Here is an 18,263-nt window from a genome sequence, read left to right on the forward strand (position 1 = left end):
AGTCTTCCTGTCTTTTTTTTTTTTTTTTTTTTTTTTTTTTGCTCAACCACTGACCTGAACTAGTCAGAATAAAGTGCTGGTAAAGATCAGTTTAGGGCTAGGCACTTTAATCAGGGAAACATATGAAGCAATATTATATTCTACTTCAGAACCTTTAAACAGCTTACTGTAACCATATTGTTGCTCAAATCCCCTTGCTGCAATTACAAAAAACCAGCATGACAAAAAGAAAATATTAGGCTTGGCACAGTCAGTCAACTTTGAATGATTTGTCAAATTCTGAATTTTCTGCAGATTAATAATGCTTGTCCATCAGAATGCAAAATGACTTATCCTGTGACGTGTCTAATTGCATATTTTCAGGATCTTCCGTGGAAAAGGCCCATGACAATAATTAATACCTAGTGCTATAAACACCATTGCTTTGGGTGTTGCCTAGCAACCAGCATCCCGTAGGCTTCCTAAGGGGCCTCAAATAAAGGCAGGAGAGGGATTGTTTCATAGCACCAGGGGTGAGAAGCAGCTTTGTTCTAGGCTGCTGCTCTGTTCTGGTTGTTTCTAGAGTGATCACTGCAAAACAAATCTCCCTTAAGAGGCTGCATGTCTGAAAAGCTTTTTCAAAGGCTAAACAGAAGCCAAATGCTGCACACACTTATTTTTTTATACTTTGGGATACATTTTATGATCAGAAATACAACCACTATCCTCTCGTTATCCTCCAATAACAGATCCTTGTTTCCAAAGGACGTGTTTCTGTGGGTTCAGTTCTGCTTCTAATTGGAATAGTTTCCCTTCTGTGACAGGGCTGATTTTTTTCTACAACACACTGGGGTTTTTTGGGTGAACCATACATTAAATTTAAAAGAGTACTTGGGCTGGGAAGTGTTTTTATACAAATACTGTTGTATCTCAGTAGTATATACAGTGCAGAGCAGAACAAACTTCATTGAAATGCAGTCTTTCCCAGCTGTGAAAGCATTCCTTTTTGATAGTGCCATTTTTTTTAAGTGCCAGTTCATTTCCAGTGCAATCTTTTTATCTTGGCACAGGGACATCAAAATCACATGTCATTCAATGTATATATTTACTCAGATGGTCACTTCAATAAGAGCAAGAGGCTGGAAACCAGAATTCCAGGGTTTCCTTTCTCAGTGACAGTTTCTGAACTGTTCTGTGGTCCTTAGGAAGTCACTGAGCTTTCCTTCATCTTTGCTTTTCCATTGAAATAACTGCTCAAATTTCTTCAGACTTGGAAAGATATTGTGGTGTTTAATTAGTAGCTACTGTGTTATTTGATAGCCCTTAGGAGAAGTCACCAATATCAGGACATATTTAATTTTGTCCTAAATAATGCTGAACAGTTTTAAGTTAGCACATTCAGCACTATTTGAATAGAAAAGATACAGCAAAAAATTTTGTTTTAAAGTAGTCATTTTATTGACAGAACTGTGTAATATGTTTGCTAGGAGCTGGAAGAGGTTAGGCTAACTGATCAGCAATCCAGTCCTGTGTTCCTACGAATCATATTTTGTAGTCATTTTAAAATAACAAAGATAAATATTACATAAATATTCCTCATTCCAAATCCACTGACTTTCCTTTTTTTTCTGCCTGTGTCCTGCAGCAAGATTATTCAGTCTTTTGAGATATTTTGTAAAGTCATTATATTCATATAGATTTCTGGCTGCAGCAGATCTTCTGTACAGCTTTGGTTTTATATTCATGCCCTGTCTTGAAATCTCAGAGGAAACTGTCAAGGCACAGAAGGCAGGAGAGTCCCCAGCATCCATTGAGAGTCGATGAAACTCAGGAGCCTAAACACTCTTTTTGTTTTTGCAACACAGCTAGTTCATACTCATTTTTTCCATCTCATTCCCACTTAATTCCCAGTAAGGTAGGCAAATGACACACTGGGGACCAAAGTCCCACATAATCTAAGTGATGGTGTAAAAGATCTCAGTCTTGAGGTATATGCTGATCAAAATTCTAATGAAAGATAATCTTATGGATATCCACAATTTAAACAGTACGACAAAAGCAGAATCCCTAATCCCTGACTTAAAGATTTCAGCGCAGTTATACATTGAAAGATGCTTGTGCTTGACAGGGAAGACTAGACAGGGTTATCTCCTGCTCATTGCTTTCCCTCTGTCTGCCTCATTTACATGTAAATAAGTTGATTTTGCACACATACTGAATGCCACATGAATTATAATGTCACCTTTTTTACTTGTGATTTCACAATGAAAGTCTTTTTTTTTTTTTTTTTTTTTTCCCTGATTAAAACATTCACCAGCACTTGTGTTACCTATAAACTTGAGTCACAGACGTGCGCATGAGTTCCTTATTTTTATTTCAGGTCACTGTGAGTCCTGGCAATAGGATCATATTAGTTCAGTTTATGGAACACAGACACTCTCGGATCTCTTAGCTTTTCACAGAATTATTTTTCACCTTAGAGAGTACAAATAAAGTTACATTGCAAAAGTTGAATTGCATCAGTAAGTGCACCACTTTCCTACAGGCAAGAAAATTTGTTCCTTTGTTCTAGCAAATGCTTGTTTTCCAGGAGGGAGTTAACTTCTCAGCATGATGATTTCTGTTCTGTGTCAGCAGTGCAGGAGCTAATTCTCCTGGGCTGTGGTTCTACAGTGTCAGTGATGGAGCTAACAACCAATTGAAACAGTTTTGTTTCATTAGCAAGGGAATTTCTCCCCAGTGGGGTATTTCAATACAAACAACATTTCATTACCAAGTCCCCATATAGAAGTTCAATCCAAGCACTAAGGTAGTTACCACCTTACTGAGACTGATCCTTCTGGGCAATGAATCGATTAAACTCCCTTGAGATTTTATTTCTACAGCTACAGAGTAAAGGTCCTCTTGAAGCTGTTTCACGCACTGAATGCCTGCATACAGTGCTGCACTTGCACAGGGAGCTCTTGGAGCAATAGTTGAGCTTTCGCAGAGAGGACAGCCTCCGCTATGTGCACTATCATTTCAATTCCAGCCGAGTTTCTTCTAAAATACAGCGGTCTATTTTGGCAGCGGTACAGCTTCATCCCTGCAGGGGGGCATTTAGCAATCCAATTTTGTTCATAGGGTGTCAGCAGCATAAGAAAATTTAAAAATTAACCTTTTGCATAACAAAAAGGGAGAAATGCCAAAACAGTGGGGATAGCAATCAATGGATAGTTTCTCAAAAAAAAAAAAAAAAAAGGGATTCTGCAATGAAGTGATTTAACAATCACTGAAAAAAATTAATTTCACAGTGTCATGATTTGTGGGCTAAGAATTAAATTCCAAAATGAGGTAGTGTACTTCCCAGCACCGCAGATCACTGCATAACTCCTGCCAGTGAAGGAACAAACTCTTCCACGTCTGGCAGTTGCAGCATGAATTCCCCTGCCTGCTGCCACTACAGCCAATATGATCACAGCAGAATGCATTTCTCCTGTGTCCAGAAAAAAATGCATTTTTTTGCTTGGAAGTGCTGATGCCTGAAAAAGTACATTAGTCATCATGCCTGCTCAGGGAAACCAGTTCTGAGAATTCTTGATTCCTGCACCTTTATTGCTTCAGTTAGCAATCTCTTGTGGATCTACTTCACATTCCTTACTGGTACCCATGAGAAGATAAGTGAAAGTGAGAAGTAAGATAGGGCTTTTAGCTTTTTTGAATATTTTCATACATTTTCAGTCTGATAATTTTAACTGTCCTATAGCTTTCTGGTATTTAAAAAGCCATACCCTCTTTTTTGCTTTGACAGCAAATGGGGATAATTCATTTTATTCCTTATAGGGAAACACATGCAAAACAATCAAATATCCAACTTTTTCAGACACTACAGCATAGACTTGCAATACATTGATTCCCTAGTAGAGGCTTATAGATTTCGACTCCAGGAAGATCAGTGTGTGATCTTTTCTTTTTGCATAACACAGACTGCAAGACTTCTCTAAAATAAACATTTCGAATTCATAGGCTGTGCCCATTTTTAGTTTCTGGATTCCATTCTGGGCTCAGATTTCTAAAAGTTAGGTGCAGCAAATGCTCAAATTTTAGATTCCAGTTGGAGCTAGCTTTCCATCTTCGTGTGTTAAAATGAGATCTCATTTAGAATCCTCCTGCTCAAGGTGAACTTTTTGAATTGTCACCTGTAATTTTTAGACATTTCCGGGATGTTACAGTATTGGCAGAATGATGTCATTCAAGGTGAAGCCTCAATGATAGCAGTCTTCTCTATGAAAGAGATGCTTAAGGATCTTGTAATTTTGTTTAGTATGATATGAGGTTTTCAGTAGGTGCTATCTGATACTTCATTTTATGTTTTAAACATTAAAACACAATTCATAAATGTTCTAACAACCTTTCCTGAGATGTCAGTTATGCTGACACACGGAACTATTTTATTAGTGTTTTCTTTTTGTCCATTTGTGCCTTTCTAAACAGACTATAGCCAGTTTTCAACATTCCAGTCATGTGAATCACATCACTACTTTATAGTAATATGCAGTACTTTTGAATTTATGCTCATAAATCAACAATTCCAACACTTCTTATTTATTAGCTATGCTCCTTGTGTGTAGTCAGTTAAAGCATCTCTTCTAGTGATGCCTACTGGAGATTCCATTTTGTTCTCAACAGTTTGAGTTTTATCTCCTTTTCACCTTTCTTGTAGATGGTAGTTTAACTTCCTCAGAAACAGCCCAGATGCCTTCTAGAATATTGATTCTTTTTCTATTGAATTTCACTCAGACAATGGTGTGCCATCTTCCAGAGAAAGCAACCCCTTCTTCACAGAACCCAAGATAATGGTTCAGTTATCAGAGGGATCTGTATTGCTTATAGGCGTCCAAGACCAAAATTCTCTGAAGACATAATTAGTGTAGTATTTGTTGTTTGGCTTAGCTTGATGAGACCTAGATGAGGGTGATGGCAGAAATGCCCTAAGTTAATACTGTGGTGACCTTTAAAAAGATTGTGATGGTACAATGATTAATTACTTTTTCTCAGACATCCAACATTCTGTAAAAATCTATCTTGGGACTTCAGCATCTCCTGCTTGCTTTAAATTCAGACACAGGTTTATTTTTTAGAAAAGTGTGAATAAAATGCCATTTAATTTTTTTTGTTTCATGCAAATGGTTAGTAGCAAGGTGGTAAAGCCTCAATACACTGTATGATTGAGATACATAGCAGTTTACTTCCCTGCCAGTGCAAAGCCAGGGCATGCATTTTCTATCACAGCAGTTGCGTGCTAATGGAGGGAATGAGCACCATTCAGTCCAGCAGCTGCATTCTCTAAGGCGTGGACATTCCACCATGGCAGCAGCGTGCCAGCTCTCTAATCATAGGAAAAAAATACATTTAAAGCTTAGTTGTAAGGCCTGCTCCTAGGCTTGGCCTTTCCTTTATGTCACTAAAGCCAAATAAAACTGGAACAGCAGAAAAAGAGTTAATTGCATTCAGTTTGCCAGCTACATGCTAGTAGTAAAACAGTGAGCATCTTCCTTTGAGGAAATGCAACTCCTTTGCCTTACAGTAGTGATAAATTTATCTGTAAAAATGCGGGCAGGTGTTTTTTACCCTGTATCATACATGCATAGCAATGACAGTGCACTATGGGAGCAGTCACGCAATCATGCTGTCCCTCTCTCTGAACTCATTTATTATGCATGTAGATGCTATATTACTGAGGGTTTAAAGCCAGTTCTGAGAGAGGATGTCAGTAGAGTAAACAGAGTAACCAGAGAATAAGGAAGACCTTGTCTGGTGATGCAGTACTAGCAATCAAGGAAAAAACATTTCCTGCTTTGAAGATGATCCCAAGTCCAAAGGTGTTCTTCACGCAGCAAAACCTCAGATGTTTGGGCCCTACCACCACCACTGACAATGCAGCAACGATTGCTATACAGCATGAGAATCTACTCCCAGTAGCAACTGGTAATATCTAATATGGATTTTAGTGCTCTCGTGCCAACAGTCAGCCTTGTTGCTGTCATTAGAGGAAAGAGTGAAGAAACACAAACATGCAGTACAGGCTCATACAATTACAAACATCAATAATATTTTCAAAATGTTGTGACGATTCATTTCATGGCATAAAGAAACATAGATCATTCCTCCTTCCAAAGCATGCCTGTCATCTTTTTGACCACAACATCAGGTCAAACTGCTGCCAACGCTTGGATGATGTGCTGGATATTAGTTGTCTGGGGGCGGGCTTTTAACTAAAGTGTTGCTGGTCCATCTATCCTATTAACTTTTTGCTGGCTGAGATCTGAGAAGCCCCATCTCTCTCAGAAAACACTCTAAATTTATTTCCAGATGAGGAAAGAGAGATCAGTTCTCAAGTCGGAGATGGAAAGCTATGACTAATCTAATATTCATTGTTATTTTGATAAATGTACACTTGGTAATTGATAAAATATCAGCTAAACCAGAGTTTATGATCTCAGCACAGCCAGAGATAAATGGTGCAGCCTTTGCTACATCATCGCTGTGATGTGGATGGAGTTAAAAAGAAAGTACTTATACAGTATGTTGTATGCATGCTTTGCACCAACTCAGAAAGACACACAAATAACTGCGATGATCAGCAGATGATGCTAACGCAACAGGGAAATACTGGCAATGATAATGGTAGACAGCAATCAATAAGAGAAAACATATTCTCAAACCAGTTTAAAAACTTCAGTGTTTAAAACCGTTTTGGAAAGGAGTAAGCATGACAAAGTCCATAGGAAACAAACGACTTGAGTTTCTCAATGGCAAAGCACCACATACTCTTCAAAATTTATATAAATAATAAATATGAGTAATGTATGGTACTTTGCTGTCAATAAAGTAAGCAAGCAACAATATATCCTAAAACCAATTAAATGGTATTAGAGTTCTGGGAATTGAGAAAAACAAGTTGTTTCAGGCTCTGTGTCATCAATGGAGTTGCTCAGCTTTGGTGGTGGGAAGGATGCAAGTGCTCACTATAGTTATAAAAAGTGTAAAGCTTGAGTAGGAGGAGAGCTAGATGATTTTTAAGGAAAAAGAAAAACAAACTCTAAACCCAGAAAGCATCTGTTTGAATGGATTTTATGTGCCCTGTAATGGATCCTATACACTGCCTTCTGCTCACTCTGTTCAGTGTACATTTACGTTACAGTTGGAGTTTATTCTACTAATCGCTTGTCAGTTCCCCTTCTAGCAATGTAAAGGGGAAAAAGTTCATGCATGTTTTTACTTACATCCTTAGGTACAGCATGCTTAGAAGAACATTTGCTGTCTTTGATCAAGGGAAGGCATCAGCACTTTTCTGTCTGGTCATGGTGCCAAGGGAATTCAGCATGAACCTAGACCTGAAGCAGCGTTGTGAAAGGAGGAGACTGGCAAGGCTCAGAGGAGCCCGATGTTGGTAGAAGCTATCTGTGGCTCTAAACAGTGTTGCAAATTCAGCTTACAATGGCTGTAAGCTGTTTCCAGAGGAGGGTACATTTGGTCTTGGTTTCCATGTATAACTCACCAGGTAGGTTCCCATTGCCAGGGAAAGCAATGGGACAGGACCTTGAGGAACATCCCCTGGAGGCAGACAGTGTGGCACAGATGGAGGAGTACTCCTGGGGGGGAACGTTTAGCCTGTGCGGTAGTGGATTCAGCTCAGCAGCCCAAACCTTCTTCTGGAGGAATTAGAGCAGGCTTTGACTTCGGTACTGGCCTGGAACGGCAAATGGCAGCCCCAGGCCAGGGTGGGCTCTGGGGCTGGGAGTGGATGAAGCGCTGGGCCTGATACACTGGGCCTGGATGAAAGTCCACCTTCACAGGCTCTGAAGCCACCCTGCCTTGAAAATAAACCAGCAAGCAAGGGCTGGCAGCAGAAATGTCCTTCCCCAGCCCCTCCACGGGGGATGGCGAGGGAGAGGTGACTCGCTCTGTCAGCAGCCCCCGAAGGAAAGAGGCAAAGAGGTGCCCTTCCTTCAAATGCTTCAGCTGGTTTAAGGATCTCACCGATCAGGTGAGCCAAGCCCACTGTAAAAAAAACCTTTTTTTTTTTTCTCCTTTTTTTTTTCGCGCCCCATCCATAACCCTTCCTTTCATTCTCCTGCTTTCAAGCCATGGGGGAGGGAAGAGAGGAGAGCGGTGCCTGCGTGGGGCCCGGGCGGCCCGGTGGCAGGGGCACTCCCCTCAGTCACCATTGCGCGCCGGCAGCCCGCAGCGGGGTCCCGCTCCCCCTCCTCCGCCTGGCTCTGGGCCGCCTTATGGCGGACGGGGAGGGGGTGGGTGGGGAAGCTTGAGCGCCCGCCGGCGGGAGTCGCTCGCCTCGGCCGGCGAAGGGGGTGGCTCGGCTTCGGCAGCCCCGCCTGCGCGGCGCCGCAGGGGTTAAGCGCCCCCGCTCCCGGTGGGCTCGCTGCCGGCGGGGAGGGGGTTAAGCGCCTGGCGGCGGCGGCGGCTGCCGCCACTCGGCTCCGCGCCGCTCTCCGCGCCGGAGCCGTTACAGCGGGAAGATGGCGACGGAGGGCGCGAGCGGCGAGCCGGGCTCTGGCGGACGGGAGGACTCCGCGGCCACGGCAGCGGTAACCGGCTTGGCGGGAGACGGGGGTTCGACCCAGCCGGGGCGAGGAGGGCTCCCTGTGGGGATGGGACGAAGCGGCGCTTGGAGACCTGCCTCCCCCGCTCCGTCCCTCCGCCCTCCTTTTCCCCCGGGGCGGGACGGGGCTATGCTGCGGCTGGTCCCGCAGCCGAGCCCCGTCCCGCCCCGGGGAAGAAGAGAGAGGGGTGCCGAGTCTCCCTCCCTGCTGTCTTCCATCTTCCCCCTCAACGGGGGCGGCGGGTTCTCTCCCTCATTGTTCCTTCCCGCTGCCCCGGCGCGGGGTCGGCGTGCGGCGCCCGTGAGGGGGCACGGAGAGGGGGGGTGTCCGCTCCCCGGTCTCGCCTCTCTCACACCCACCCCTCTTTTCCCGCCGCTTGCCACAGCGAGGGCGGCTGCGCCCCGTCTTTCCGGGCGGGCTGAGTTGGTGACAGCGGACGGGGCGGTGGGACCTGTCAGACCGGGGCGGGGGGGGGGGGGGAAATGTTGATCTTTAACCCTTTGCCGGGCCCGCAAGGAGCTTGCTTTCTCCCTCCTGCCTCCCGTGTGGCGTTTTCGGCACCGGGGCAGCGTCCTTTCCCCTCCCGTCCCCGCCTCGAGCGCCGGTGTGTGGAGACGTCTTCACTCCCCGGGCCTGCGCCCCGGGGCAGGGTCTGGCTCCCCGCTTAAAATATCCCCAAAAGCCGAGCAGAACCCCCCCTCCCGGCGTTTCTTCTCTGCGGGTGGGTGAGGCGCCTGGGGAGGTGGAGGGACGCGGTGTGGTGCCAGCCGGTTAAAACGGTGTCGGGTGGAGCCTGCGCTCCCCTTGGCTCCCCTCACTCCGACCCCCTGGCAGGGGAGCAGGGGTTCACCCCCTCGGGCGGCCTGCTCCTTCGGTGGGCCGCCGGCTCCTCACCCGTGCGGCGGCGGACCCCTCTCAGCCCGGCGGCTCTCTGTCGCCCGGCGCATCCCAGACCTGGCGTGGTCAAACCTGCCTGCGGACTGCCCGGGGTTAATCAGCCCGTGTTAATCGCCTGGTTGACAGCCGTCGTGAGAGGGGGGGTGGCCAGGTCCAAAATCTGGTTCGTAGCGACAGGCAAAGTTTAGGGCAGTAAAACCGCTGTGGTGCACGTTTTGCGTGGGATCGTTTCTGAAGGTGATGGCCCCCGAAGGGAGGGGACACTACTTTCTGTGAAATTGAGGGTATTGCTGGCATTTTTATTATTATTATTTTGTTTTCTTTCAAACAGGCACTAATTCTTATCTGAAACCCTGTTCCGACTGTGCACTTAATCTTCCTTGAGTGTTTTAACTTCTGCAGTGTTGTGGAAATTAAGTTTTACTTAAAAAGAGTAAACCTTACACAGTGAATATTTATAACATCACTGTCTTTTAAAAAATAACATAACCATGACATAAATGACTGTTAAGGTAAGAATTAATAAAAGCACAATATTAAATACTTTTAAAGCCCTAGTTTTGAGTAAAAAATATTTATACAGAATTCTTTAGTATACTCATATTATTACTGCCTTAAGTTTAAAAACTCAGCTGAGTAGCTCATAATCAAGTAGCACTCCAGTGTTGTCCTGTTAGGCAGTGCAATGTAAGCCACACATGCAATTCGGTGTTCTCACTGTGGAAGGTAGGAGCAATAGCTCTACACTGCACACTGCTTTTAAAATGTATTTTTTTAAACTGAAGAGATGCTAGGAAGTAACCTGTGTGTTGCTCTCTAACAAAAGTAATAGCTATACATAAGCAATAACAAAAGATTTTTTTTTAATTATTACTTTTAATTTGGCCTCAGTCATTAAATATGTAATACTCCTTCTCATCTTTTTTTCCTTGCCAATATAAATGTATTGTTGATTTCATTTAATCTCTTGTACAGGAAAGTAAAAAGAACTCCTCTGTGCAATAAAAAGATTTTTAAAAATATTTATACTATACTCCAGTGTTCCTTTTGAAGGATTAGTATGAATAGCTTATTTTCTGTCTTTAAACTCAAGATATAGAATTATGAATTGGATCATTTTCCTTACTTTTAGGCTGACAGTAAGCATTCGGGTGACTATCTTATAAGTCATGCTAAACTTCCACTTATAAGGAAATATTGTTTTCACTACAGTTTTAGATATTTTCTTTTTTTTTTTTCAGTTCTCAGAATCCTGATTGCACAAATGGTGCAGTAAAAACAGTATTTGTAATACTAATAAGTTAATATATAAATTGTTTCGTGTAAGCAGGAGTTGTATAACACAGGACAGTACAGTAGGCTTCCTTGATACTAAATGCTGTTATTGCATCTTGGTATGCTGTCAGTAACATCACTGGAAAATAAGACCTTTTTTGCTGCTTTTAGAAGCACTGTAGAAAAGGATTAAAAGGGCCTCCCTACTTTTTTTACATTCACTGGGGAATTCGACTGAAAAAGCCTAGACTGTTCTATAGTTCTACATTTAGGAGCAAAGCCAGTAATCTTATCATTCTGAGTTTCCTTGGATGGAGCACAGCATTTGGTAAGCCCACCGCTTCTTTCCTACAAAATATTGGTATTTTTATCATGGTAAGGATGACAACGAAAAATGGCAGGGGAGCGGTTCTGGTCCTTTTTCATACCTGCACAGCTTGATTGCACTGAAGCCAGTGAAATTGTGTTGGTGCAATTTGGACTGGAATTGAGAGAAAACATATGTGTGTATTTTGAAACATGTTTGAATGACTTCCATCTGCATAATGTCTACCAATAATGATTATATAATAGCAAGAAATAATCCAATTTGACAGTCTTTTTGTTGAAACATTGAACATCAGCCTGCTGTGCATAGAGGGCTGGCTTGTCACACATTAGAGCTTCAGTGTAGCTTTAACAAAGCTTATGAAAAGCCTGTTATATCAAACATGAAGTTTGTTAAAATTATTCAGTAAAATTTCTGGGTTTGATTTTGCTTGACCAGTGATCAAAAGCATAAACATTACTTTTCTCTGAAATACAGTACCTTCTGCTGTCTGTAAAGCTGTACATAGAGAAGATATTGGTAGAGAGGAGTCTTGACTGTTCTAAAACGAGTAGGGATTTTGCTGCTGCCTTCATCGGTCAAAACGTCATGGAGAACGATGTATGCATACCCAAAAGGATCAGTCTGGGTTGCTGTGGGTCAAGTAACAGTACAAAAAAGTTACACTACAGAAAAAACTGTCAATATTAAAAAAAAAATAATTATAAATGGAGAGAAATTCCATGACACTTTGTGGTGACATTGTGTAGGATTTTATACTTAGCTTGGTATATTCACTGTCTATCGATCTGCAAGAAAGCTTGTAGTAGAACTGTCATTCTGGTCAATATAGTGAAATGCTAAATAATGGTTTGATCAGATCAATTATACAGGCTGATTTAGATCAGCTGGAAAGATTTTCTGAAAAAAAAAAAAAAAGGTACCTTTTAGTACCTTTATCTGCAAGTAGCAGAAAGTGAGACCATAACCCTTGAAAAGCAAAGTCTCTTATTATGGACTACATCCTGGAAAATGGTAACTTTCAAAAGGACTTTGATTAACTACCACTGTCCTCATCTGAATACAAGTTCTCAGTGTAGTTCAGAGAAGTTATTTTCATCTAGGCAGATGTGTGATGCTGTTGTGGTGTTCTAACATGTAGGTGAGATGCAGAGACAGCACAGTTCTGTCTGGTTTAGTCCTGCTGCTCCTCTGTGGTGAGAGATTGGTCTTGATCTTCAAACTTCCGTTCTGCCTCTCCTCTCCCTACCCCAAACTACAGCATTGCCTTTTCTGTGCCTTCTACTCCACAACTTGCAGCACAGCCCCTCTTCCCTTCCTGTGAAGGTTCCGGGGAATGAGAAAAGAAAGCTGTTGAATGTAGTCTACTTTGTAAATGTTTCTTTATCTTCCAAATGTGGATTTGTCACGCTGTCATTAAAGGTGAAGTGCATAAAAGTGAGGTGCAGAGGGACAATGCTATGAGCCGGATGTGTGAAAGTGGCATGGAGGTGCAAATCTGTAGGATGCAGTATGCCCTGTTGTTTTCCCAACTGCTTTGACTTCATTTGTAAGCATTGCATTGCCCTCAGAGGTGATACAGCAAGAAAGGAATAGAGATGGAAATTGGGATGGGAAGGAAAGAGCTCAGGAAGATAACAGTGGGCCTCTGAACCCACTCTTACCCAAGAAAGGGAGCAATTGATTTACAGTAGCTGTGTAATCCTTGAATATGTAAACAGTAAATTGTCAAGTAGGCTTAGGGAAGAGGTACTGCATCTATGGTATGCGAGTTAAAGCTTTCTTGAGCATTGATTTTTGGTTGTATTGTAGCACAGGGTAAGGTGTAAAATTCTGGAAGACTTGAAGATATCTTCAAGAATGTGTACCTGTATCTGGATTTAATCATATACTATTGGCCTTAAAAGTGACTTATCTGAAAGCAAGTTTCTGAATATAAATTACCTGTTAAATTTAAGTAAGAGTTTAAACATAGTTATTTAAGGGTTGTGAGCCTAGATCCATAAAAAAAAGACTTAGTTACTTAACTTGCACTGAAATAAAAAATGACTAAGTACCTTTGTGGCTGTTAATAGATGGCAAACATGTTTTAACAGCTATGACAATATCTGGGTATGTGTAAAGGTCAGTGTCTTACTAATTTTGGAGCGGTTGGGGGCTGGGTTTTTTTTGTTTCCAAAATAAATTTCCCAATTTTGAGGTATATTTATGGTTAATGTTGAAGCTGTTAAAAGTTTTGCAGTTAGCTCAAGCCAAAAAAACCCGCAGCAACTCAGCAAAACCTTCCCCATACCTTTTAAAGAAAATCTTTGAAAAACCCAGAAAACAAGGGAGCTGTGCTTGGGGAAGAGGAGTGCAGAATAAGCAGGTAACATCATGTGGTGAACAATCCAATACAAGTCAATGAGGTAATGGATGGGCATAATTAAAATAATGTATAGTCCCCTCATGATCTCTCACGTAGGATTGTATGAAATTTTATGTAAGTCTTGGACGCTTATCAGATTATATTCTCTTCAGCAAGAAACGGTCTTAGTTGAGGAGTAAGTTCCACAGCATTGCTTTTCCTTGAAAGATATTTTTCTGCCTTCATATTTGTTTCTGTTGCCAAGAACATTCCTATAGGTCACATCTTACTACTTAAGTTCATCTTGGATTGGGTGGGAAAGGGACATGTATTTTTGAGTCAGATAATTTCTGGAGAAGCGTGAGGTCACAGACTCTTCAGACTAAAGAAGCAGCCTTCCACAGCCAAAACAATAAATTGTGGTTTTCCCTGAAATATTCATGAATACTGTCTGGATATTATAACCAATTCTTTTGGTACTCTTTCTGTTGCAGAGTTTTCTTTATTAGAAAAGGATTAGGATTCACTTGACCACATACTCATGTTTATGTTGAACTAGGTCTTGAAACTTCCTTTTATAGTTAGTGAAGTGGTTAGAAGGAATAACTTGGTTTAGTTTGTGAGCTTCTCTGTTTTTGAGTGAAGTGACTTAGGCAGCTGACTCTTGGAGGTATGGATGGGGTTCAAGACACTTAAATTTAGGTGTCTGCATGTATGTATAGTGTTTAATATCCTATTACAGTCAGTGAAAATCTGACCAATACAGTCAGTGGAGCCATGAGCAAATAGTTGTGGTGGCTGTTTTGACTCGGCTCATCAGTTCTCCGTTGAAAATAAAGGGACATAGGTACCTAGCTTATATAGCTCACACCCACCTTTAGGTGTCAGTCTTATTTTGAGGGCTTCCTTTAGTGGCCCATATGTGATACTCTGGGGTATCCCAGCTGGCCTTCTGCTACCAGTCCAGGTGGCATGGATGATTTTCTCAAGTCCTGTATCATATCGCCCTGTCCCCAGAAGATATCTCTGATACCCTGGACATTTCAAATCACACTAAATACTTCTATGTACACAACTAAATAGAATTAGTCAAAACAGATCTTTATACTTGGTCAGATGAGTTGTACCTGGGGGGCATACTTGATGTTGTAAAATGTATCAATCAGGGTTGTGTTTCCCTGGTGCAGTTGTTTCATGGGTCTGACAGATGTGAGGCCATCATGATATTAAAAATTTTATTTTTAGAAACTCATCTTGGAAGTCTGCTTTCTGAATCCTCAAGAGGATTCTTGTGTGTATTTAATGGAACTCAATATAAAATATGTAACAAATGTAGATATGTACCTTTCCCTTCCCTTCTGAAAGGACTTTTTTTTTTTTTTTTACACCTTTTCCCTCTGTGTTTTCCTGTACATAATTTTTATACTTCTCGTACGCCCCTTCCCCCCCCCCAGTCTTTCCACTTCAGCCCTCAATTATGCTCCACAGGTTTCTTTCCCAAGTTCTGTGTTATTACCCAGCTCCATCTTTAAAAAGGCTATGTAGCTGCTTTCTGACCAGGAAGGAGCTTGTTTTCCACAGTCATTTGTGATTAATCCACAGCTAACTTGTTTTTTGCCTCTGTTCTACTTAGGGAAAGTACAAAACTGGGGCTTTTATACTTTACCTATTCAGACTTTCTGCTGGAGGCAGCAGTTTGTAACAGCTGCTGTGGTAGCTCAGTGAAGAGCTCTCTCAGCTCCTGAAGTTGCCAGTACTATCAACTGGGCTAGGTCAGCAAAACCAAACTATTGGCACTGCCAATCCCTCACAAGAATTCTTTTTTTTTTTTTTTTTCTTGAGGGAGGGTGGTGGGATAAATTTCGCCCTAAAGACTTTTACCATCTCTGCTCTAAATAGCTATGCATGTGGGAAAGTCCCTTCTGTTCCTGTGCCTCTTGGTGACTTTCCAATTTCATCCTCTTTCCATTTTTCCAAAGACAATGGAGGTGGGAAAATGCCTGTCCAGTTTGGTCACTGCTGTCCTAAGCTGTCTTTCTTTTGTTCAGAAGAGTTGCTTTTGTCTTCTTTTTGGCTCACGGTAGAGCTTATTTTAATCTTTAGCAAGGCAGGTTATCATTTTGCCTGTACTATTTTTTGTGATGCGTACGCAGGTAGTTGAATGAAGTTTTAGCTAATTAGCTGTTTGCTCTATTGCCAGTGCACTTGCAGCCAGGCAACACCCCCACCCCCCCTTACAAAACTGATCTGAAAAATAACATGTGGAGTTTTAGAGACATAGAGGATTGAAGTTGTAGTCTTTTTCAGGTATTTTATTGTTATAAATCAAATAAACCAGACATTTTAAAATCCGAAAGAGGTAGAGAAAAAAGTCCTCTTGTGTTTTGGTTGTGTATGCCAAACGTCACCCTGGGGCAGCACATTCATGTATCTTTCTTATAAAACCAATATAATGGATGGGTCGGTTACATAGTTGTTAAATTGTTGGTTAAATTGTTACAGCTTGGCACTTTACCAGAGGTACTGTAGCTAAACCCCAGATGACACATAAGCCATGAGCTACTAATACAGTCTTTATTTTCTGGAGATCTAAGGCTTATTGCTCCACTGGAAGATGTTAGGAAGATTACTTTTCTAGATCTAAACAACAGCTTTCTCTATGACTTAGGCAAACAGTGCTCCATCAGAATAAAAACTTCAAGCAAGCCTGCTATAACTGACATCTTGATCCCCAGAAGATGGCAGGGAGTCTTTAAGAAGAAGGATAGTTTTATTTCCTCATATGCTTTATCTATTCAAATCTTAAAAATATTTTTACAACTATGCTTGAGAATATATTAAATCTTTAAACTATGTATTTTGGTCCAGTTAGGGTAAGCTGCACTGTAGCTCTATATATGCTGATTCCATGTACATGGGGAGAAGTTGTAGGTAGGTAGTTTCTTCAGCAACTGCCATGCACGCCCTTACCCTATGTGAGGGGATTCAAGGTTGCTTATCCATAGTGAGCAAATCAAAGATGTGCTTAAAGTACTGGAAAAAAGTGGTGATTCCAGTTTTGGAATTTGTTGGATAAAGTTATAATAAGAAACTCTCAGTGGACATAAAATTTTTCATAAAAAAGACTTGAAAATGATGGCCTTCTCTTTCATCCTAAAAAGCTCTTAAATTCTGTATTTCACTTTTTCTGTTTGTGTGTCTTTTCTGGTTGATTTAGGACATCAGTTTCGGCAAATTTTGTTTGTTCTTTGTATGTATGTGAAGACCTGTCTGATAGAGTGTGGGTAATAATAGATTATGTTTTCTGTGCTTAATAAATCAGAAGGCATCAAACAAAAGTAGCTGATGGCAGACTGACAACAAAGATGGTGGTTCTTCATAAAATGTGTAGTTGTGCTGTAGAATGTTGTGGATGCTAAAATTACACACAGGGCAAATTCATAACAGGTATGTCAGCCAAGGGCTACGACATGCAAACTCACAATTTCTCAGAAGGTACGTAAGCTGAAAATTTGCTGGAGGCTGGGAGAGTATTTCTGGGAAGTATCATTATGTGCTTGTCTTGCTCTGGTACTGATTTCAAGGCATCCATTATTGGCTGCTTTTGGAGACAGGATGCTCAAGTAAGTGCATTTTTAGTCTGATATGCTAGAACTGTTCGTATATGAAGTGGTTTTGCTAGTTCTTATTTCAAGTTTTTAAAATGAAAAATATAAAAACTAAGTTGCGTATGTTGGCAGTATGTCTATTAACATTTTTCTGTGTTTGTTTATCTCTGACTATAAATTACCAGAGACCACTTTTTTAATTGCTTGCTGTTGCTATCTTTTCATATGTTCTAGTTCAGGGTGTGTACTTGAGCAAAATTTATGTTATTTGCTTGATCAGATGCTTAGTTAAAAAAGCTCATCACTACATCACATATGTTGAAGAACGCCTCTGGTTTGTTAAGAATGTGTTTTCTTTTATGCCTTATGGAAGGCTGCAGAAATTAAAAGTTTCACCTGTGATGAACAATCAGCCTTTTGACAAAGAGCTGCCCCATGTTATACCTCCTGACAAGCTGAATTTACTCACTTGGAAAAAAGAGAAGGATCACATTTCTTTCACTGTACTTTTGTGGATGCTTCTCTTAGCTTTGTCCCTGTCTATCCAAAACCTTAGGTGCCTTTTTTGTCAGAGGAGGCAAGCATATTTCAGAAAGGGAAAATAAGGTAGTGGATAAATCACTGAATGGAGACTTAAAAGACTGTTACTGAATATTGTGGTTTATACTACTTGCTTTCTATGTTTTTTGTAAAAAAAAATCTCTGCATCAGTTTTCCATCTGAAAAATGGAGACAGTTTTTCTCTATTATAAAGGAAGTTACATGAATAAATCAATCGCTGCCTTTGAACTATTAGATATTATGAAGTGGTTCATAGAAGAAGGAGCATGGATAAGTGGGTCCCTGCTACCTGACCAAATTAAATTTAGTAGTTAGAAGTGCTGAGAGTGAAATCTGCTGCAGCCTGTAAGGTAAAATCTAGCCTACTGACACTAGATTACATGAGGAACTGTATACCTTTAGTAACTTTTCACTTTATGCATGTCCATAGAGTGGTGAGCACTGTATAGAATCGTGAAGAGCACTGTGAGAGGCTGTTGCAGCGTGCGTTGGGAAAAAAAGCCTTCAGAGAAACTGTTTTTCTTGATCCATTAGAATGGAGGGGTAAGAGCTAACTTTTGGATTAGAGGAATAGCTGACCCAGGCAGCAAAAACATAGAGGATAACTATTGTTCAGTCTAGAAATATTGGTTAGAGTGGATGGCCCTGTCCCCAAAACAGTTACG

General features: G+C 41.3%; 1 protein-coding gene across 2 annotated transcripts in view; it reads left to right on the forward strand.

The window, feature by feature from the left end:
- Positions 1-8,298: 8,298 nt before the first annotated feature.
- CTTNBP2 (cortactin binding protein 2) overlaps positions 8,299-18,263 on the forward strand; it is an 89,864-nt gene continuing 79,899 nt past the window's right edge. Inside the window, exons 1-2 of one of the 2 annotated variants that reach the window (XM_075743626.1) lie at positions 8,299-8,567; positions 9,811-9,991. In XM_075743626.1, coding sequence (XP_075599741.1) covers positions 9,980-9,991 — 12 coding nt within the window. In that variant the 5' untranslated portion in view covers positions 8,299-8,567; positions 9,811-9,979. The remainder of the gene's footprint in view (positions 8,568-9,810; positions 9,992-18,263) is intronic. The other variant, XM_075743617.1, reaches the window with a different exon arrangement.

The sequence above is a fragment of the Balearica regulorum genome, chromosome 1 (assembly GCF_011004875.1).
Source record: "Balearica regulorum gibbericeps isolate bBalReg1 chromosome 1, bBalReg1.pri, whole genome shotgun sequence".
Taxonomy (NCBI): domain Eukaryota; kingdom Metazoa; phylum Chordata; class Aves; order Gruiformes; family Gruidae; genus Balearica; species Balearica regulorum.